At 39.0% G+C, this 23,210-nt stretch overlaps 2 protein-coding genes across 7 annotated transcripts in view; one reads left to right on the forward strand and one right to left on the reverse strand.

The window, feature by feature from the left end:
- JMJD1C (jumonji domain containing 1C) overlaps positions 1-3,808 on the reverse strand; it is a 314,373-nt gene extending 310,565 nt beyond the window's left edge. Inside the window, exon 1 of the mRNA XM_033406071.2 lies at positions 3,655-3,808. The gene's annotated coding sequence lies outside the window, so the exon portion shown is untranslated. The remainder of the gene's footprint in view (positions 1-3,654) is intronic.
- Positions 1-23,210, forward strand: part of REEP3 (receptor accessory protein 3) — a 393,590-nt gene that overhangs the window by 290,929 nt on the left and 79,451 nt on the right. For 3 of the 6 annotated variants that reach the window (XM_033406074.2, XM_033406075.2, XM_033406076.2), the window contains exon 1: positions 3,317-3,491. The exons of 1 other annotated variant lie outside the window; for it this stretch is intronic. In XM_033406074.2, the coding sequence (XP_033261965.1) occupies positions 3,460-3,491 (32 nt within the window). In that variant the 5' untranslated portion in view covers positions 3,317-3,459. Of the gene's footprint in view, positions 1-3,255; positions 3,492-23,210 lie in introns of those variants that run through there. 2 more of the 6 variants (XM_033406077.2, XM_004279995.2) reach the window with 2 other exon arrangements.

A 23,210-nucleotide genomic window follows, 5' to 3' on the forward strand; every position in this document is an offset into this window, starting at 1 on the left:
TACAGACTTCACACAAACCCATGTATCCTAAATAAAATATGCATGGAAAAGCAAATGAAAATCATTTAAAATAAGATAATATGTATTTCAATATATTAATCTTGAAACAAAACTGAACTAGAAGACATACAAAAGTAATTAGTAGCTAACCATGACAGCTATGAATGCAAAGTAGTTTGTGATGCAATTCTCCAAAACTGTAAACAACTCTTCATTAAGTTGTGAACGAAACAAATCTTTCTTTCACACAGCAGTTGCATGGAAACAGACACTGGAAAATTCAGTCTCAGTTAAAACCATGGTTTATATGTAAAATGGAGGTTCCAGGTTCATATAATTACACGTATTACACAAATGTCAGGCAGGATATTCCTAAACCTTGCAGGACATGGGAACATTCTTTGTCCAGGACAGCCCATGCATTTACAAAGAGTATATATATATATATATATATATATATAGCATCCCTGGCCCCCACTCATCAAATGCTAGTGGTTAGCCCCAATCACTCCAACAACCCCCCAAAAATGCCTCCCAACTTCCTCCTAGAGGGAACCCCCATCTGGACCCACTGCCTTAAACACAATTCAACTATCACAGTATAATGTAAAGAGCACTCGGGAAGCGTGGATTAGAGTTCCAGTTCTATCACCTATGCGTTATTTGGCCATTCAGTGAGCTCTCTAAACCTCAGTTTCCAGTGTACAAAACGGGAATAAACACTACCTAGGCTCTGAGTTGTAAAAGGTTGACTCCACAAATTGTCTGTAGCACAGGGTAGGTGGTTTCCAACACACGGCATATTGAGATGTGAAGAAGGGGGCTGTTGCAGATTGAGAGCAGCAAAAAGTGACATGAATGTGGAGGAGGTTGAAGATATAACAAGCATACAGGATGAAATTTAACACACAGCAGCCTACAGACATTTCAGAGAGCAGTGAGCAGTCCTATATATCTCAACAACCCCTGAAAGCATTAGTGTATTATGATGCAGTGAAATAATATTCAGAATGATGACCCCTCCAAAATAAGAAGGCAAGAAAGACAGCTTTAAGAGACTTCCACTGTTCAAGGCTGAAATTTCATAAAGTTTTCATACTTAAGAGAGTGACTGTACTAAAAAACATTATTCAAACTTTTACTGGGCAATTACCCTATTCTAGACACTAGGAAAACACAAATAACTAATATACCATACCTGTCCTTAAACATTTTACCATCCAGTAGATTAGGCATAGGTAAAACATAACCATTATATAAAGCAGAATGACACAAGTATTAAATAGATATTCAAGTAATAAATTCTGGGGACCTAGAGAAAATTATGAATAACTATGAAAATCAAGGACATCTTCATGGCAGAGCACACTGAAAAACTCTGACAGGTAGAGAATGGGACGCAAATCATTAAATAAAAAATGAAGTCTGGGCATAGGCACTGAGGGTGAAAATACAGCTTGGTTCAGAGAAAAATGGTAGGGAAAGGGTACTTTAGAGGTTGGGAGGGCAGTAAAAATTAAGGCTGTAAAAAACATTTCAGGACCTGTTCACGGAGGAATCTGAATGCCATTCAAGTAACTTTGAGTTTTACTGGGCAAGAGAATTTTCCAGAAAACTGGTGCTTATGTGGCACATGTGATCCCCAAATAATGTTGAATAATGGCCAAAAATAAGATTCTGAACAAATGCAAATTTTCATTAGTGAGATCCCTGAAATTAAAATATACTTTCTAGGGCTTCCCTGGTGGCGCAGTGGTTGAGAGTCCGCCTGCCAATGCAGGGGACACGGGTTCGTGCCCTGGTCCGGGAAGATCCCACATGCCGCGGAGCGGCTAGGCCCGTGAGCCATGGCCGCTGAGCCTGCGCGTCCGGAGCCTGTGCTCCGCAATGGGAGAGGCCACAACAGTGAGAGGCCCGCATACTGCAAAAAAAAAAAAAACAAAACAAAAATATATATACTTTCTAAATATGGGTAAATAAGCAAAAGAACCTAACCCAAGAGCAGAAAGCAGTTTCTGATTTCATTCCTCAAATAATGAAAATATTATTAAATGTATTGAATCTGGGACCTTAAAAGAATTCAAGACAATCTTATATTTGCTTTTGATTTTCTCCCAAGCAAGTGGGAGAACTTTCTAAACATGTATTTAGCATGCTTTATGTCACCCCTGGAAGGCAGGAGGTAAGCTGTAGTATTATCAGCCTCTTTTTACTATGGGGAAACTGAGGAACAAAAAGAATAAATTAGAGTATGGTCACAAAATAAGTTGTTATATTTCCTGGGGCTTTCAACTTTCAATTAAAGGCTTAAAGCGCCCATTTCATCCTTTATTCTTCGTACCATCTGAATACTAGAATTATCTTTTATCATCGTCTTAACAGAAAAAAAAATAAGATGATAATTAAACTTTAAGATCACTTTCTCGACTTGGTACTGCCACCAAAAAAAATCAGATTTTAAATTCTGTCTCCTGAAATTATCATACCTGAAAGAGCTGTAAGGTGTAAGCAGTAATCCAACCGCCCCAAAAATAGACAGCTGTAAATAGCATGACAGGTCAGGAATCCTAGGCCCAACTTTTACTTTGAATATCTAGCAGGTCAGAGGTGTGTTTGTAAAACAGGCTTTGCAGATATTGTGATGGAAAGTTGCCTTAAGAGGCCCAGAACAGTGGTATCTATACACCCACTACTGCAAACTTGAAATCCAATGCTTTCCTCCTTCTGCCCCTCCCTGCACTGCACCACACACCAGAAGACTCCTGATATACACAGGCCTGTGCAAAGATCCTCCCGACGTTTGCCTTAAAATGCGGTACTTTGAGGACGTCCAGGGCCTCAGTGAACAGTGAGAACACCGGATGTGGCTAAACACATCTCAAAATCTCTCCTCTCCAGAATCTAGGGCCTGGTCTAGAGGATTCTATCGGACACAGAGTTGCTGCTACTATTTTGCTTTTCACACAGGCACTCACAACCCCTATCCACACGTCCCCTTCCTCAGCCTCCGCCTCCCACCCCCCCCACGCCCCCCCCCCACACGCCAGGTGGACTTCCCAGGGACAGAAGGGGCAGGAAGAGGGAAGTGAGAGCCCAGATATCCGAGCCACAACGCCATCCGGCGCGGGCCGGGGTCCCGCCAGCCCAGCCCCCGGAGCCCGGCAACCCAGACCTGGCCTCGGCCAACGCGCCGCCGCCGCCGCCGCCGCCTATCAGCGGAGCGCAGGGGCGGGGCTGGCTGGCTCGGCGGCGGCTCCGCCGGCGGGCGGGGACGGGCGGGGGACCGACCGCAGCGCAGCTCGGGCCGCCGCGCGCAGACACGGGGCCCAGCTCCCGAGGGCGCCAGCGCGGCCCCGGGGAGCGCGAGGAGCCGGCGAGCGCGCGGCCTGCCGTTGGCGGCCTGGTCCGCCACGCTTGGCGCCCACCCGCCCCCGAGGTGGGGTCCAAGCCCCCGGGAAGATGGTGTCCTGGATCATCTCCAGAGCCGTGGTGTAAGTGCCGCTCACTGCGCCCCCGAACCCCCCACGCGAGGCCCGGGGGAAGGGTGGGGGGGGGGCTAGGAGCCAGGAGAAGAAGGCAAGGCCGGGGCCTGGGCGGGGTGGGCTGGCCTGGCCTCGGGCCTGCCCGGGGTCTGGGAGCCCTCGGCCTCCTCACCCTAGTCCACGTCGCTGCGGGGCTCCCTGCGTCGGCGGAGGGCCCGGCGGCTGCGGCGCGGCCGGGCTGCGTGCAGCTCGTCTGCCCTGCTCCCCGGCGCTGGGTGGGCAGGCGCGCAGGGCAGGCGGCGCGCGCTCCCCGCTCCCGCTCCCCGCGCTGCGCGGCACCGCCCTGCGGGCCCGGGAGCGGCGCGCCTAGCGGCGGCGCCCTGCGCAAGCTCCTCAGAAACTGAGCGCGGGAGGCTCCGCGATCCTCCTGAGGATGCCGTGGCAGCGCCGAGCCTTTGTATCGTGCGTTGCGGGTCTCCCAGGGTGGCTGATCACGTGTGGTAGGAGGAGAGATTTGTCTAAAAATCCGAGACCGCTCCCAGCTCAGATCCTTGGGAAGGGTCTCAGGTGCCTCGAGGTTTACAGCTTATCGAGAAAGGAGCTCATTATTGAATGGTGACACTCGCCTGTTCTTCCAGATCCCAGAATTTGGCCCTATCTTAGTGGAAATATTTGCAAAGGGATTGAGAGGCTGCAGGTGCCTGTTGCCTTTGTTCAAATTATCGGTTCATTGTGTTTTTACCAACAAGTGCTACAGGCCCGTAAGAAAAAAATTAGTTGAGTTGTGGTGTTTACTCTGTAAAGGTATTTGTTGGGCTTCAATTTAATTTCCTCCCATCCTCCCTGACTTAACCTCCTCCTCGAAAACAAAAGTCACGAAGTAAACAATGACGTAGTTACAGCCAGGGGCCCGTGGATTCGTTAATCATGATGTCTGTAGGAGTAGTATTATATCTGTACCTTTATGAAATGTTTTTATGAGGTGGTAGGCTTCTCTGATTAGCTTTATAATGTGGGAAAAGTAGCATTACCAGATTTTTAATTTATTTCTCAATGGGGAAAAGGAGCTAATTTTTCTGTTGGGTTTTTTTGTTTGTTTTTTTGTGTTTTTTGCAGAGTGAATTAATCGCTTAGTAGCCCTGTTTAACCTGATTTACAGTAGTATTCAAAATGTGTTATTTGATTGTCTTAATCAGTTTTTTCTTCCTCGGTATAGTTTTTAGCCTTAAAGCTTCAGAGTGTCCCTTGTTCATCTGTACAAAACTAAAACTCAAAAAATGAAAGTATAGCAAAGATGTCTTAAGTTGTTGGGGTTTTTTTTAGCCTTTTGGGGCCTTCTTTGAGTCTACATTTTCATCACACAGACATACCTTTCCCGACCTAGAAGATGTCTATCAATTGTTGTGTCAGCACCTAGGAAATCAAGTATCCCATTAAGACATTTTTTTTTTATTCTCTGGGTTCCTTTAACCAGTTCTTTAACTGACAGAAAATTGTGAAGCACTTTTAGTTTTCATTACTGAAAATCAGATTTTTGATTTTGATCATTAACTATGAGTATGAGTGTCTTTTCTAGGTGCTATCTAGAACACAGAGGTTATTAACACATAACTGATCTTAATGGAACTGCCAGTTGGAATACACCGATACCTGCAGTACAGGTCAAGTCTTCTAAGAGTTACACCCAGAGCTATAGAGTTTAGACAAGGAAGGGAATATATCTGGTTGGAGAATCAGAAAAAGCAAGGGAGATTACATTTGAGATGGGCCTTAAAGGACAGACCGAAATTCGACAGCCAGAGATGAAAATGGAGAGGATTCCAGATAAAGGGATCACTGTGAGCCAAAGAACAGAGGAGGGAAAGCCCAGATTAGTTACCTAGGACTTAAGAGACTGAGGAGAGAGAAAGCTGGAAAGGTAGGCTGGGGCCTGTTTTCAAGGAATTTCATGAAGAATTGATAGCTATTATTAGGCAGCAATGGCCTTGCTTTAGAAGATTCTCTCCCTGTGTGAGATGGTTGTGAATGGAGAGACTCTGAAAATGGGGAGACCACTTAAGGGGTTCCCTAACTGGAGAGAGAGGATTAAAACCCGCAATGCTAGAACCTACAGAATTGAAAGTGTGAGGAAAAGGAAAGGGAGCAAAATAGTGAGGGAGAAAAGGTCATGGGAAGGTATTTATTAGGTGTCTGGAAATGTATTTCATGAGCCCTTGAACAACTAGCATATTAAAAAAGAGCACTTGGGGCTTCCCTGGTGGCGCAGTGGTTGAGAGTCCGCCTGCTGATGCAGGGGACAGGAGTTCGTGGCCCGGTCTGGGAAGATCCCACATGCCGCGGAGCAGCTGGGCCTGTGAGCCATGGCCGCTGGGCCTGCGTGTCCTGAGCCTGTGCTCCGCAACGGGAGAGGCCACAACAGTGAGAGGCCCGCGTACCGCAAAAAAAAAAAAAAAAAAAAGCACACTTGTCAGGGAATATAACCATCATTATATTTTGCCCCTACTCTCTAAGCACTGAATGTTTTCTACTCCCTTGATCACCCATAACAGCACAAAGGATCAACCCCCAGGGTTTACACAAACTTGGAAACCTTTTTCACACCAGCAGATAGATTAACTACATTCTTTCTAATCTACTGGAACAGCCAGCTAATCCTCAGCCTGAAGAAAGATCAGACAGTTCTCTCAACGTGAACCTCTGGTGGCATGTGCAGGGAACATAAGGACCCTCTTTAACCAGAGCTCCCTGTGTGCATGAGCACTTTCTCCCCAAGCCCTGTGGCAGACCATTTCTGGGAAGAGCAGTGACTTGGTTATCAGACCTGGATGCCAGTTAATAGCTGCATGGTCCTGGGCAACATACTAAACCTGAGCTTCATTGTTCTTGTCTTAAAATGGTTATAATATTTACCTCCTTAAAACTGTTGTAAAGATTAAATTAGTTTAACTAAAGCACACTAAATGTGGTGCTTGGCATTTGTTGTGCCCTTAAAACGTAATATGTACATAGATTTTTTTTTTTTTAACAAGGAAGAGGAGTAAGATGGTATAGCAAGAAGTATCATTGGACTATGATTCTCATTATTGTTATCATTGGGAACCTGGAATTTAGAACTAGCTTTGGTTGTTTAACCAGCTGAATGACCTTGAGTCAACCTGTCACTGATAGTAGACCTCCGTTTCTTACTCTGTAGAGGTAGAGGGATCTGGTAATCTCCAAAATCTTTTTCTTTTTAAGATTTTTTTGACGTGGACAATTTTTAAAGTTTTTATTGAATTTGTTACAATATTGCTTATGTTTTATGTTTTGGTTTTCTGGCTGCGATCGAACCCGCATCCCTGCATCGGAAGGCCAAGTCAAGTCTTAACCACTGGACTGCCAGTGAAGACCCTCCAAACTCTTTTGTACAGCTGTAGCATTCTGTGATGCTATGAGAGGATTTTCATTTTTTTTCCAGTCTGTTTAAAATCAACTTACCTTAATTTTACAGGCAAAATGGAAAGGTTAGTTAGCAATTATTAAGGGATAGTAATCTGAGACTACCAAATGATAGTATATGTGATACAATATGTGATACCCATAACCTTACCTTTTAAAACATGATTCTTAGAGGTTGAGGGAAACCCCATTTTTCTACCTTTTCTTAATTTGTGGATACAGCATAGATTGTGGTGAAGATCAGGACTAAAGACTGATTGCCTGAATTCAAATATCAGCTCTGCCATTTAGTATTGGCTGTAGCCTACCCCATAAGATTAAATGTGCTCGCATACAATAATGTCCATTCTCCATCATCAGGTAGATGGTAAGTATTCAGTAACTGTTAGTAGTTGTTATTAGAACAAGGAAGAACGTATTTCACTCTAGTCCCAGCATACTGAATGTTTAAACTATTTTCAATTTACATTTTTCTTTCTGTCTCTTTGTGTAGGTGACATACTTGTAATTAACAGTATAGTAAAATATTTTCTACACTGCCATTAATTGTTATATGGTAAGCATCTTCTGTGTTGCTCTGAAATCTTATATCTTCTATTTGATCAGGGCAGTATTCATAATTTTCATAGCCATTCTTCTATGTTTTAATTTTCCTTTTAGATCATTTCTAATATCTCATTATCATAGGTAATGCTACAATGTAATTATAGTGCTGCAATGGACATCATTCATATACACTTTTTAGTGTTTCCTTAGGATAATATCCAAGAGGACTATTTCTGAGTCAAAGGCTATAAATATTTTTATGACCATTGATACCGATTTCCACATTGCTGTCCAGAAGGATATTAGTATTTTTCACTGCCACCAACAATGTATGAGTACTGTCTTTATGACAGTGTAGCCAGACTAGGAGGCTTTAATCTTTTTTATACTTTCCTAATGAATATAACAGATTTCACTGTTTTCTTTTGCATTTTGTTTCTTATTTGCAAGGTTTAATATTTGTTCTAATATTTATTATATCACATATTGTGCAAATAATCTTTATGCACTTTACCCATTTATCTCTTGGTTAGCTAATAATTTACTTGTTTGTCTGAGCTCCTTACATAATAAAGAAATTAACCTTAAATCCTATTTGATGCAAGTATGTTTCTCAATCTAACCGTACTTCTCTTTAGATATTTTACCTTTACTTATATAGAGAGTTTACAGTTTAAACACAGTTCACAGTTCAACTTGTTCATTTTTTACTTTGTGATTTCTTTTTCACTTCTAAAGTATTTACTCCAGATATTTGATTAGCACTACTTTCTCATACAGAATTAGATAAATTTGGAGAATTCCTTTTAAATTCCATAAATCTGCATTTCCCTTTTTACATCTTAAACACATTTTAATTTTCCTTTTACCATAATTTTATTATCTGGCAGTACTAGTAAAACCTAAGTCTTCTTTCTTTAATTGATCCTCTTCCATTATAGTTAATGGGTATCTTTAGAGTCTAAATTAACATACCTAAAAAACCATACTCCAGCAGTTTTCCCCTTTCTTTCCAACTTCATCTGTTTTCCCTCTCTGCTAGATCTTTCTTGTCAGCATGCAAACATGCTATTATTGCTCCCATCTTTTTTTTTTTTTTTTTTTTTATTGCGCGGGCCTCTCACTGTTGTGGCCTCTCCCGTTGCGGAGCACAGGCTCCGGACGCGCAGGCTCAGCGTCCATGGCTCACGGGCCCAGCCGCTCCGCGGCATGTGGGATCTTCCCGGACCAAGCCACGAACCCGTGTCCCCTACATCGGCAGGCAGACTCTCAAGCACTGTGACACCAGGGAAGCCCCTATTGCTCCCATCTTAAAAAAAACCAAAAAAAACCAAAAAAAAACCTCTTTCAGCCTACTATACTTTTCATGTCATTTACCCATTTCTCTCCCTCTCTTTAAAGCGAAGAACTCCTCAAAAGAATAGTCTATACACAGTTTCTCCACTTCCTCTCCTTTGGGTCACTCTCGAACCCCTACCGTTTGGGCTTTGCCACCAACCACTCCACTAAAATTACCTTTCTGTAAGTCAGCAGTGACCTCCACGTGGCCAAACTGGCCCTCATCTGACTTAGCAGCAGCTTTTCATACAATTGCTCATTCTCTCCTTGTAGTACTATCTTCACTTGGATTCCCAGAAACCTTGCTTTTTTTGTTTTCTTTGTAACTCACTGGCCACTCCCTGCCCAGTCTCCCTTGCCACACTCCTCCACATGCCCTGAATTACTAAAGTTGATGTGTCCAGGGGCTCAGTTCTTAAACCTTTTTTCTCTTCTATCTACACACCTATGAGGACTCTTGCTAATTTATATCTGCAACCCAGACCTCTGCTGAACTCATGATCATATACATTTTTAAATGCTTACTTAACTCTACTTGGAAACATCTAGAAGTCATCTTGAACTTAAGATATCCAAAACTGAACTCCTGAATTTCCTTTTTGATCTGACTTTGGCAGCCTGCCCCAGCTCAATTAATGACAACTCAGTCCTTCAGTAGTTCAAGCCAAAAACCTTGGCATCATCCTTGATTCTTCTTTTTCTCTTGCTCCCTGCATTAAATACTACAGTAAATCTTGTTGACTCTACCTTCAAAATATACCCAGCATCCACGCAGTCCTCACCACCTTTACTTACGTTACCTTAGTCCAAGCCAGCAATCATCTCTGAAATGTATTGTTACATTTTGTATTGTTACAAAAGCAACCTGTTTCTACACTTCGTGTATGTGTTAGTTAAGATTATGACAGGATTAATGAAAAAGATCTTGAGTAATTTTTAAATCCTTGGGAACTTTGAGTGCAGTCACAATTTACTAGTGATATTTTTCTTCCTTCATATGTGCTTTAAATACTTTTAAATGGTTGTAAAATCTCAATGATGGCTAAAATAGTTTCTTTCAATTAGGTTAAGGTAGATTTTAACTTTATTTACCAGTTTTGATGAGCTCCATCATGTAAATGTTCATGAGTTGTGTCTAGGAATAGGATACTTGCTGCTCTTAGACCATGGGAAATAAGGAAAATAGGAGCCATGATTTTTTCAAGGAAATTGGACAAGTTAAAAATCTTAAACATGTAATTTGTTGTGAAGGTCCTGAAAGAGGTCATTTTTGCTTAAGACAGAAAACACATCCTAAACTATTGGGTCTTGTTTTCATTGCCTAGGCCAGAACTTCCAACAAGATTCCTTTATTAGCCTTCATTTCAGAAACAATTTGCTTTTGTCCATTTTTTGTCACTGCTGCTATATTAGCTATTTCTTTTTCCACTAGATTTTTTTAACCCTTTTAGGGTAGAGATTTTTATATTCTGTTCTTTCAGTATAGATTTAAATGTTTAAACAGTACATTAAAATAATAATAGCATAAGTGGGTAACTTAAATGTCTTAAATAAATACGATATTACTGTTTTGGTCATCACATGGAAAAAGATTACTGCTGAGTCTCTGTTAGCAGAACATGAGCTTATTTCTATGTCATTGATTATGCATTTGCCCTAAACTACCCCTTTCATGGCATTTTTTGAAGTTAATTGAAAGGTTAAAGATAGAAATTATTGTTATAAGTGTCTTTATTTTTACAAAACTGTCTGTTAAGGGTTTAAGTGTATTTACCTCTATTACTAAAGTAAATTTACCAGCTTCAGTCATGTTGGAATTACAGAGCCCACTATGACTAAAAATCTGGTGAGATGGCGTACTCACTAAGATACTGTGGACAGAAACAGCAGTAGAAGTTGGAATGAAATTATTTAACCATGGCTAAAGATTATTTGAAGAGCAGACTAGCTAATGTTGGAGTATTATACAGCTATTCATATCTATATTCAAAGTATTTTTTATTTCATTTGAAGATCCTTTAAATATGTCAGCGTTTCTTAACCTAGCACTATTGACATTTTGGACTGGATAATTCTTTCTTGTGGGGGCTGTCCTGTGCATTGTAGACAGTGTAGCAGCATCCCCGGCCTCTCTTCGCAAGACGCCAGTAGCACCCACACAGGTTTAAGAGCCAAAAGTGTCTCCAGGTGTTGCCTGGCTCTCTTGGAATGGTCCTCTACCAGATACAGTCTGCTCAGCATCCCCATCGGAAAATGGCTTTGTTGTTTACTCTTTGCTGCTTCTATGGGAGAAATTATAGGCCATAATAATATATGGAAATTCATAAGCATCTTAGGATATCGCTTAAGAATTTTCTATATAAAATACTGTTGCTGATCAGTCTGTCATAATTTTTTATTACTTATTTCAAAATTAATTTCTATTTCAGTATTTACAGAGAAATTCCCCACATTGATGAAAATCGCTGTTACAGTACACTTTGAAAATAATTTTTTTTTTTGCGGTACGCGGGCCTCTCACTGTTGTGGCCTCTCCCGTTGCAGAGCACAGGCTCCGGCCGCGCAGGCTCAGCGGCCATGGCTCACGGGCCTAGCGGCTCCACAGCATGTGGGATCCTCCCGGACCGGGGCACGAACCCGTGTCCCCTGCATCGGTAGGTGGACTCTCAACCACTGCGCCACCAGGGAAGCCCTGAAAATAATTTTTATAATCACATATTCTGCATATCACTCTTATAGTCCTTCTTTTCTAAATTTATGAATGAAATGTGGTTTACAAGTTACAGTTTTCCTGGTCCTAGATTAGGATTTGAATACAGAGCCAAAGGTTACAAGTATGTTGCTTCCTTTACTATTAACAGTGTCATCAACTCTGCAAAAGCAGAGCTACCAAAGAAAAATCGTGAAAACGAAAGTCATAGGAAAAATCTAAACATAATAGACTTGTGCTGGCCAGAAATTCAGAGTATAATTTCAGAATGTATTCAAATATATCATTGCTGAGAGCATTAATATTTTCAATAATGATATGTCCATTTTAGGAAAGAATTATTCTCACTCATAAAGAAAACCAGGCAATTTGGCTGTGGAAAATTTCCTTAACCTTTTGTCATGTCACATTTCTGAGTAATGTATTAGTTTTCTGGGGCTGCTACAACAAAGTACCACCAAGTGGATAGCTTAAACAAAAGAAAATTATTGTGTCAACAGGGTTCTTCCTTCTGCAGTCTGTGAGGGAGAATCTGTTGCATATCTCTCTCCTAGTCTGGTGTTTTATTGGCCTTCTTTGCGTTCCTTGTCTTGTAAATCATCACCCTAATCTCTGCTTTCATCTTCACCTGGCATTCTCCCTTTGTGCCTGTCTCTGTGTCCAAATTTCCCATTTTTATAAGGATACAAGTCATACTGGATTAGAGCTCACCCTAATTACCTCATTTTAACTAGATTACCTCTGTAAAGACCCAATCTCCAAATAAGGTCACCATATCTTTTTTAGGGGGACACAACAATCTCTTTTATATATCTTGAGGAAAACTAGTATATGGCAAGGAATAATTTGAGGGATTGGATTAGAAAAGTAGGGGGGGAAACTAACAAAATAGCTGTCTTAATATAATTTGAGTTGTCACATGGGAGAAGGAATACTGATTTTTCTATCTTAACTGTGAAATGCAAGGCTAGAGCAATAGGTAGATGTTATAGGGAAGATAATTTAATTCAGTGTTAGGGAAAACTTTCTAACACCTGGAGTTGTTCAACATTGAGACTGACAGTCTCATGAGAGCAGTGTGTTCTCCATCACTGGAGGCATGAAAGGGAGAGTAGAAAGCTAGTTAAAGATCTTGATTATATTACTTGTATCCTTCCTGTGGAGAATCGTAGATGAAGTACTGTGAAGCATTTTGTATTTAATAAAACTACTTAGATATTTAAATGAATACATTAACCTTGTATTACAACAATATCAAGAATAATTAATAAATAGCATTGTTTGGCATTTAAAAAACAGCGTGATTATGTACAGCAATTACATGCTAAACCTTCTACTAATGTGACACTTTTTCATTGTCAAAGTGTGATCAATCTTAATGACTCCCCAAATTTGGAATGCGCTTTCACCAAAACTGTGAAGTGGATAAACTGACTTTATTCTATGAAGACACCATCACACTGATACCAAAACCAAAAATACCACCAAAAAAGAAAATTACAGGCCAATATCCTTGATGAATATAGATTCAGAAATCCTCAAGAAAATATTAGCAAACTGAATCCGATAACACTTAAAAAAAAGAATATATACCATGACCAAGTGGGATTCATCCCAAGTTCACAAGGATGGTTCAACATATGCAAATAAGTCAATGTAATACACCACATTAACAAGAGAAAAGTCAAAAACCACATGATCATCTCAATAGATGCAGAAAAAGCACTTGACAAAATTCAGCATCCATTCATGATAAAAACTCTTACCAAAGTGGGTATAAGAGAGAACATATCTCAACATAATAAAAGCCATTTATGACAAACCCACAGCTAGTATAATACTCAATGGTGAGAAGCTGAAAGCCTTCCCACTAAAATCTGGAACAAGACAAGGATGCCCGCTCTCGCCACTTCTATTCAACATAGTGTTGAAAGTCCTAGCCACAGCAGCCAGACTAGAAAAACAAACAAAAGGGATTTCCCGGGCTTCCCTGGTGGCACAGTGGTTGGGAGTCCGCCTGCCGATGCAGGGGATACGGGTTCGTGCCCCGGTCTGGGAAGATCCCACATGCCGCGGAGCGGCTGGGCCCGTGAGCCATGGCCGCTGAGCCTGCGCGTCCAGAGCCTGTGCTCCGCAACGGGAGAGGCCACAACAGTGGGAGGCCCGCGTACCGCAAAAAAAAAAAAAAAAAAAAAAAGTGATTTCCCTGGTGGTCCAGTGGTTAAGGCTCCATGCTCCCAATGCAGTGGGCCCAGGTTCCATCCCTGGTCAGGGAACTAGATCTTGCATGCTGCAACTAAGACCCGGTGCAGCCAAATAAATTTTTTTTTTTTAATTGGAAGGGAAGGGGTAAAATTGTCACTATATGCAGATGACATGATACTATATATAGAAAACCCTAAGGACTCCACACAAAAACTACTAAATCTAATAAATGAATTCAGCAAAGTAGTAGGAGTCAAGATTAACATTCAGAAATTGGTTGCATTTTGTTGTACTAACAATGAAATGTCAGAAAGGGAATGTAAAAAAACAGTACCTTTTAAAATCACACCCAAAAAGTAAAATAAAATACCTAGGAATAAACCTGACCAAGTAGGTCAAAGACTTACACGCTAGAACTATAAAACATTAAAAATGGATCAACTGGGGCTTCCCTGGTGGTGCAGTGGTTGAGAGTCCGCCTGCCGATGCAGAGGACACGGGTTCGTGCCCCGGTCCGGGAGGATCCCACATGCCGCGGAGCGGCTGGGCCCGTGAGCCGTGGCCACTGAGCCTGCGCGTCCGGAGCCTGTGCTCCGCAGTGGGAGAGGCCACAGCAGTGAGAGGCCCGCGTACCGCAGAAAACAAACAAAAAATGGATCAACTGATTTTTTTTCTTTAACATTTGAGAGTCCCTCAAGAACAATGAGCAGTAGATACCCATGAGTGCTGACTTAAAGAATATGGGAATAGAACAAACTTAGTGATATTTGCCTGATGGGTGTCATTACAGCCATGATCAGTTCTTCACTGCTTTGTGCCTGTGTTTTCTATGGGAACACTGACCAATCTCACTATTGCTGAACAAACTTCCCAGTTGTTCATTTGATGTTTGTTTATTTGCATTATATTTTTTAATCATTAATTTTCATCAACCTTAGTTTCTATTTCTGATTTTCTGAAATATGGGGCCTTTCAGTTTTCACTTTGTAAACCTAGGCTAATTTTGCCAATATAAATGATAATGGTTTTAAGGTGTTTAATGGATCATGAATGTATAGGACAAAGTGTTCTCTAAAGATATACCTCTCGGTCCATATAAAAGAGACTTGCTAGTGTATAAATCTTAATCTAAAAATATTAAAGTGTTAAATAAAACTATATGAGAAACGTGGTCTGAAAGCTTTGTGTAAAGATATTGTGAAAGGATATCTGGTCTTCTTCTTGCGAAGTAAAAGTTTCAAATATGCAAGTTAGAAATAAACTTTTCCCCCCCACAAAGTTTATGCATTGTTATTATGATTAAATATTTTTTAGGAACTTCTAAACTCTACATCTTGTTTTATATGGTAAATAAATGTGATGCAAATACTACTTTATTTCAATCGGTCTTCTCTAAGTTTAAGAAATAAACTGTACTGTCCATGGTTAGGGGATTAAGAGATACAAACTATGTATAAGATAAGTAAGCTACAAGGATATATTGTACAACAGAGAATATAGCCAATATTTTATAATTGTGAATGTGGTATAACCTTTGAAAACCGTAAATCACTGTGTTGTACACCTGAATCTTATATAATATTATCCATCAACTATACCTCAAAAATAAATAAATAATTTTTTAAAAAGAAATTAAATGTACTGTCTTCCAGTAACTCTGTACCCAATTACCTTAAATGTTTGCTGGTGACAAATTCTTATAGTGCTTTAACTAAAATAACTCACCTAAAAGTAAGATGAGTTCAACATAGCTGGTAAACCATTTTAAGAGTAATAGTTATAATTATTATAACTATTTAGTTATAATAGTTATAATTATTATAATAGTTATAAAAGAGACCTGGGTTACCTTGAGTGACTGAGAAGTATAAAGGAAATGCTGAAAATCATATAACCTGTAACCTAAAAATGGCACTGCCTATCTAAATATGTGATAAGAGGAGGAACTGCACGAGGAAGGAAAGCATTCAGTTTCTTCCTTTGAAGAATTCAGTTTTGGTCCCCCACTTCAAAGTATGTCATCACTGGCTCTTGTCCTCTCTTTTATGCTTTCCTCACCTTTTTGTCTAGTTTTACTCTTTTTCCCTTCACTCTCAGTAGAGGTGAGGAGAGAATGGAATGGTCTCTGTCATGTGCAGAGATACAGTAATTTAAAAGGGTATAAATATAATCTATAGTCTCCACACCAGCAGAGAAAAAAAGAGGCCAAAGGGATATAAAAGACCAAAATAAAGGGGACAAGGTGTGGGAGACATATGGACAAAAAAAGATAGTAGAAATGGGTTCAAAAATATCAATAGAGACAATAAATGTAAATAGATTACATTTTTCTGTTAAAAGACAGACTGTAACACTGGGAAAAAACCTATAAAGTTATAAAATGTGATTGAAAGATAAAAGAAGTTCTAAATAAATGGAGAGCTCATAATAATGGATCAATATTAGTTGATGATTATCAATTCTTCCCAAATAGATCTATGAATTCTCTGAAATTCCAACAGGATTTTTTGGTTTTGTTTCATGAAACCTGATAGACTATCTGTAGTTCATAGGAAAGAACAAAAGCTCAGGAATCAATAAGATAGCAGCAAAGAACAGGGAAGGAAAACTTGTCCTGTTATATATCAAGATTAATTATAATGTTGTAGTGATTGAGACAGTGTAGTACTGTATTGGTGCATGCTTGACAATAGACTTAAGGAAACACAATCAAGAATCCAGAAACTAAATGATACCTATAAGGAAATCTGATATGACAGAAGTAGTATTCAAAATCAGTGAGCAAGGATGGATAATTAAATAGTGTTGTGACAACTTGGTTATCTCTCAGAAAAAAGAATGAGACTACAGCCTTACTTCACAGCAAGCTCAAAAATAAATTACCAGTGGATTACCTGCCCAAATGTGAAAACTGTAACATTTATAATATAACAATATAGGTACTGCTGTTATCCCCACTTTGCCAATGAGAAATGCAAGGGTTAAAGATATGAAATAACTTGCCCAAGGTGGTAACATACTAAGTGGCAGAGCTAAGTGGCAGGTTGGTTCTAGAACCAGACCTTAATGTGCTCTACCACCTCCCTGTGTTATAATTTACACCTGTTATTTTATTAATTTTAAATCAGCATTTTGGGGGTATAATTTACATATAATAATTTCAGTGAGTTTTGTCAAATAGTACACTCATGTATCACCACCCCATCAAGTTTCACTTTACATTCTCAACAAGTGGTAACTGATTTTCACTACATTGGCAATAAATTTGTCTGCCAATCTATGTGAAAAAGAAATATCTAATTATATTAAATATCTTTTTCAGGATATAGAATTTTTAAAACTCCATTTAGAAACTCATACTGCTATTTTCTCAATTCCTCAATAGCTCGAGGGCAGGGAAGGAAGGTATGATAGAAGAAGCCAGTACTAGAATTGTGGCCCAATGAGGGCAAAAATTGCACAGTTCCGTAACATATGTAACTTAACAAAGTATGATAGTCAGAAGGTGTAAGAATTCTTTAAAATCAATAAGAAAATAGACAGTCTAAAAGAAGAATGTACAAATGAACCAGTGGCAACTAAACATGGAAAAAGATGCACAAAACTCATTAGTTTTCAGGAAAATGTAAATTAAGACCACATTGAAATTCCATTTCACACCTTCTAGCTTGCAAAAATTAAGAAGTCTGAAAATACCAAGTGTTGGCAAGGATGGGTAGAACAACAGGATCCTTTTTTGCAATGCCAGTCAGAGAGTAAGATGCTGTAGCTGCTTTGGAAAACAATTTGGCCCTAACTCATAGTGTTAATCATTCACGTAACCTATAACCCAAGCAATTCCACAACTAGGTAGAATTTGGCACGTGTACGAGGAGACATTTGCAAGGATATTTATAGGAAAGTCTTAAAGCAAAAATCTACCAAGAATACTAACATACATGGACAAGAGAATGGGTGAATAAATGCCGGTCTGTTTACATAATGGAATATTACACAGCAGTAAAACTGAATGAGATACCACTTACAAGCATCAGTGTGGATGACTATTAGGACAAAGTGTGTTTTTTGAAAAAAAAAACAGCCTGATATGATTGCATTTAGTGTGATACCATTTTAAAGGCTCCAGCACAGGTAAAACTAAACAATACATAATTTAGAGATATATACATATATGGAACATATTTTTCAAAAAAGAGAGAATAATAAACATGAATTTTAGGATAGGGGTTAACTCAGAGTACCCTGGCAGAGGAAGGGGTGCTGGGACAATGGTGTTGGTGGTGTTCTACTTTGAAGTTGGATGACTGATTCACTTCATTATGCTCCCCGACTTAGAAGTGTATGTCAGATATTTTCTGTATAGCAACTATTACATTTTAAAAATGCTTAGGGGAATTCCCTGGTGGTCCAGTGATTAGGACTCCGCAATTTCACTGCCGAGGGCGCAGGTTCAGTCCCTGGTCAGGGCAAGACGTGTGGCACAGCCAAAAAAAAAAAGAAAATGCTTAACACATATAGTGAGTCAGGACCAAGGTATCTACAGTAACTGAAGGGACAAGCTTAAGACAACACAGAGCAGATACCAACAGAAAGGAGATATCGCCCCTGTCCCAGCCCATATGCTTCTTGCTGGTGTAGAGGCCAGTTTAAGTGCTAAGCCAGGCCCCAGATGGAGGGAGGGAAGGAACTGCACCTGTCATGAAGGATATGTGAACAGAAGGCCAGAACCTCTGTGAAACCTCCAGGCAGGCTGTTTCTGGTCCCTTTTTTTTTTTCCCCCTCAAAGCTGGTATGAGTCCAGTGAAGATGTCAACTTTCTTATTTATCCAAAGGATTTTCAAGGTTCTAGAAGTAAGTACGTAGATGGCCACTTAAGAGCTTTCTCTTTTTTTCCCCACTTACTTTAAGATAACAGTATTTTCCTTGTCTGTCCATTTGGTATATGGGATATTGCTATAAAAAGTAATTCAGTGTCAAAAAAACTGTATAAATCAATGTGCCTTCACATAGCTACTTCTAGATTAAGACAGACCTAAGAGATAGTGTTGATGTTGAAATGTAGAATAATTTCTTAACAACCACTGCTTTGTGTTCTTAATGATGTTGCTTGTCCATTTTGATCATTTACAAAAAAATGTCACTGTCAAAATATGTTACATTGCTTGAAATTCCCTAATAGCTACACAAGAATAATTTAGCTTTTAGGTTATGTGTTTTAGAGCAATTCCCCACTATTAAAAAGGAGATGACATTAGTTCTAGAATCTGGGGTGGGTTTGAACCTATCAATGGAAGATAACACCTAATATTAACATTTTATACTAATGTGTAGCTCTGATTCCTTATGCACCCTGAGCATCACTTGTAGAAGGAGAGGGAAACGGAAAATATTAAATTTAGTTGTGTGTTTTCTGTGTGGTCAGTGTTGCTATGGGGGTGATCTGGCTGAGACATCTGTCACCCACTGATGGCCAGGATTTATTTGGCCTGCTAGGCTGTCCCCTTGCTCCCTGGTCATTCCACATGCTGTGCTCACTTGGTCATTACAGGAGGACATTCAAAGCCTCGCAGCACCTCAGGAACATGATTATGAGACATTAACTAGTAGATGTGCAGATTATGTCTGTGGAGATTTCTAGCTTGAGAATGCAAAGTAAATAAGTTTACTATATTTAACTTTAAAAGTTATCCATATTCCTGTACTACCCCAGCAGTCACCCAGAAACATCAATAAGATTGCCAGCTAGTCTAACACTTTTTTTTTTTTAAACGTGAAGAATGTTAGCCTATTTGGTTGAGGAATCTTGGAGGATTTCGTAAGAATGGCTTAAGAAGAGGAAATTAGAAAATGAATCATCAGTCAGCTTCTACAAGAGAAGGAGTACTGCCCAAAGCCCATGCATATACTAGTGGGATAAAGGAAGTGGGTTATTATGGAACGTTTCTTATTAAAGATGACTGGAAAACAACAAGGTCCAACTGTACAGCACAGGAAACTATTCAGTATCCTGTGATAAACCATAATGGAAGAGAATATGAAAACAAATTATATGTGTGTATATTGAATCACTTTGCTGTACAGTAGAAATCAACACAACATTGTATATCAACTAAACTTCAATAAAATAATTTTTTTAAAAAAGATGTTTGGAAACTCATCAGATAAAATGGAACTTCTGATATAAACAAGAAAAGGTTTAGAAGCTGAGATAAACAAAAAAATTTTAAAAAACAAAAGCATCTTAGCCTACAAGTGGGCTCTGAAATCAGTGACCATTTATTCCTTTTACTCCTAGCCAGATTCTTGTTTCATTATTGTTTCGTCAGAGTCTTACGTTTTGCTAGCATTTAATCCCTCAAACTAATCATAAAACTTGTCAATAAAGGGACAAAATTTCCTAACATTCACCCTTTAAAAAGGAGTTTTGTATGATGGGGTACTTTAAAATTACAGTTTTGAACCAGAAAAGCAGTTCTATAGCTTTACGGTTGTTGAAAACTGATGCCATCATTTAATTTGAGAAATGTGATTGATAGTGATAACTTTCACCTCTTAAAAATCTAAAAATTATTTTCACTATAACTGAACACATGATAAATTGAGTATTTTCATAGAGATGACTTAGATTCTTCATTTAAAATAAGAGCTTACCAAGCCCTATACTATGTTTAAAAGCTTTTAAAACACCTTTCCCAGAGCCCATTCCCAAAGATTCTAACTTAATGGATCTGGGCTGGGGCTGGACATCCTTATTTTTTAAAGCTACCTGAGTGATTGCAGTGTGCAACCACGTTTGAAAACCATTACAGTAGAGGTTATGAGATAGAAAACCACGTGGTGATTTTTTTGAGAAATAGTGTCAGGAAACTATCACAGAATTGAGATGCTACATATTGTTATCATTTTAAAACAAGGAAACAAAAATTGTACAATATCCTTAGTTTGGTTTTCAGTGATTTGATGATTTTTAAGGCAGTTTGAGTACCTAGAAAATGTCCGAAGCTAAGCAATAAGCAACATTAGTGGCCTATGAAGAAGTAATCTTTCTAGACAAACTTGGTCTTTTCAGATTGAATTACAGAAGTATTAGAGGAAAGGAATGTAGTGGAAGGAATATCTGGATTTTATTACAGCATTCTCTATTGTGCTTCATGAAATTCACTTGGAAATGCATTTCATATTTCCAGCTAGTATGTGAACAAAGTCTAGCAAACAGCAAAATATCACATTTGTCAGGTTGGCCGAGTAGCACATTTGCAGCAGTACACATCTATGCTGCCTTAAAAAGATCATTTGTAAAATTTGTCAGTATGAGGCTTTATGTTTATTTTTAAACATAGACTCATCAAAATCATTCCATGCCTTTTAAAAGTTTCCACAGCGTTAATATTGTATATGAGAATGTGTTATATGTCTTAGTTAAAAAAAATAGGTAATGAGAATCTGGTGGGGGTGGGGAGATGGGAGGAAGCATCAGGGCAGATTTAATCTTTCATAGCAGAAAGACAGGTGCTATTTAGGGTTGAAACGCTAGCCTTTCATAATCCTTAAAGGATTAGTGTAGACCCTGACATTTGTAACGTTTACGATTATATTTATTCCTTCAGTTTTACTTAGTGTCTGTTAAATTTAAGCAAAATGTAATTTAGAATTTTTATTTTAAATCCCATATGTTTTAATATTCCACTTGTATATACTTTTTCTGTCACTCTTCTTTCTCTACTAATAGTACAGAAAGATGTTTGGATTATCAGACGTTATCACTGATTATTTCTGGTCAGTAGAACTGGGGGTGAGTCTTAGATTTCTACTTTGTTCTTTTTGGTAATGTTTCTATAATAAATATAAATCATTTCTACTAAAAATTATTTCTTTTTTAGTTGAAATAACGTTGATTTAGAACATTTTCTGTTTCATGTGTACAACATTATATTTCTACTTCTGTCTACACTACAGCATGCTCACCACCAAAAATTTAGTTTCCATTAGTCACCATACAGTTGATGCCCTTTACCCATTTCGCCCTCCCCTCCCTTCCCCTCTGGTTACCACTACACTGTGCTCTATATCTACTTGTCTGTTTTTTATTTCATTTGTTCATTTATTTTGGTTTTTTGTTTTTCATATTCGACATGAGGGAAATCATACGGTATTTGTCATATTTCACTTAGCATAATAATGCCTTCAAGGTCCATCCATGTTGTCACATATGGCAAGATTTGATCTTTTTTTTATGGCTCATGAACATTTATTCTGTATCTTGGCTATTGTAAATGATGCTGTCCACCAACTCGTGGACCTTAAGTAAGGTCACTTTAACAGTTTGACCCCCGAGTCTAATAGATTACTAACCCTAACTCATCTAACTTAGGTTAAGACCTCAGCTCCTCACTTCCATCTCCCTGGGCGCATTCAAGGGTACAGGATGCTATACATACAGGCAGAGTCACTACCTGCAGCCCTGCAGTCCTCTTGCTGTGACTGTTCCTTGTGCTGTTGATCCCGCCTTCCTCTGTGCTTCATTATGCCCACCAGTGTCCCCCCAGACATGCATCAGGCAGTACTAATTCTCCTCTGACTTCCAAGTCTGTGCTCGCTGCCACTAAGGCCACCTGCAGTTCCTTGCTGCTTTCAGTTATCTGTTGCTGCGTAACAAACCACCCCCAAAACTTAGTGGCTTTAAAAAATAAAAACCATTTTATTATATCTCTCAATTCTGTTCTACATGAAAAAGAACATCAGCTTTCCTTAATCTTTCTAATGTTATGATCATATAGCAAGCTTCTTTTGTTTGGAATAATTTTTAAAGCTGTTTCATGCATTAGAAGGTTTTTGGTGCATTGCAGTTTTTTTCCAGTGCTAGTAGACCTAAAGTCTTACATGTAATGATGGAAAAACAAATTTGCAGGTGTCATTTTTAAGTATTTAACTGACCATTTTTTCCTTGTATGCAAATCCTACCTTTTTTTTCTTCCCTCTCTCTTTTTCTCATAAACTGACTCAAGTTCTAGGATGATTTGGTTAAGTTGCCTTTATTTGGTCAATAAGAAAGTAAAACTTACTCTAAGTTAAAAGAATAGGTCATTTGTCAGTTTTTAGGTGATCATTATTCCTACTAGTAAAAGTAGCTAACTTTCAGCTTACTGAAAAGCTTGTCTTGATTGTTAAAGAATAAATCTCTCAGGAAACAATCTTACTTATCAGGTTTAAACATTTGGGTGAAGAAGAGAATATATTTTCTAGAAGTGACTTTTTCTGAGTGACAAATATGGGCACACAATTTGTTATGATACTATTTCTAGCAAACAATATTTGGAGGAGTTTCATTTTGTGAGTCTTGTTTCTCTGTAACTGATATGTGTATATATGTTTTTAAAACATGCTGAAATTTCTCCAACTTTTGTGTCTCTTCCCTGAGGAAAGCTTTATGGTATTTAAAGTATAGTTCAGTGTGTTGCTTTGGAAACTAAAAAAATACGGAAAAAACATAA

This window comes from Orcinus orca, chromosome 14, assembly GCF_937001465.1.
Source record: "Orcinus orca chromosome 14, mOrcOrc1.1, whole genome shotgun sequence".
NCBI classification, from domain to species: Eukaryota; Metazoa; Chordata; class Mammalia; order Artiodactyla; family Delphinidae; genus Orcinus; species Orcinus orca.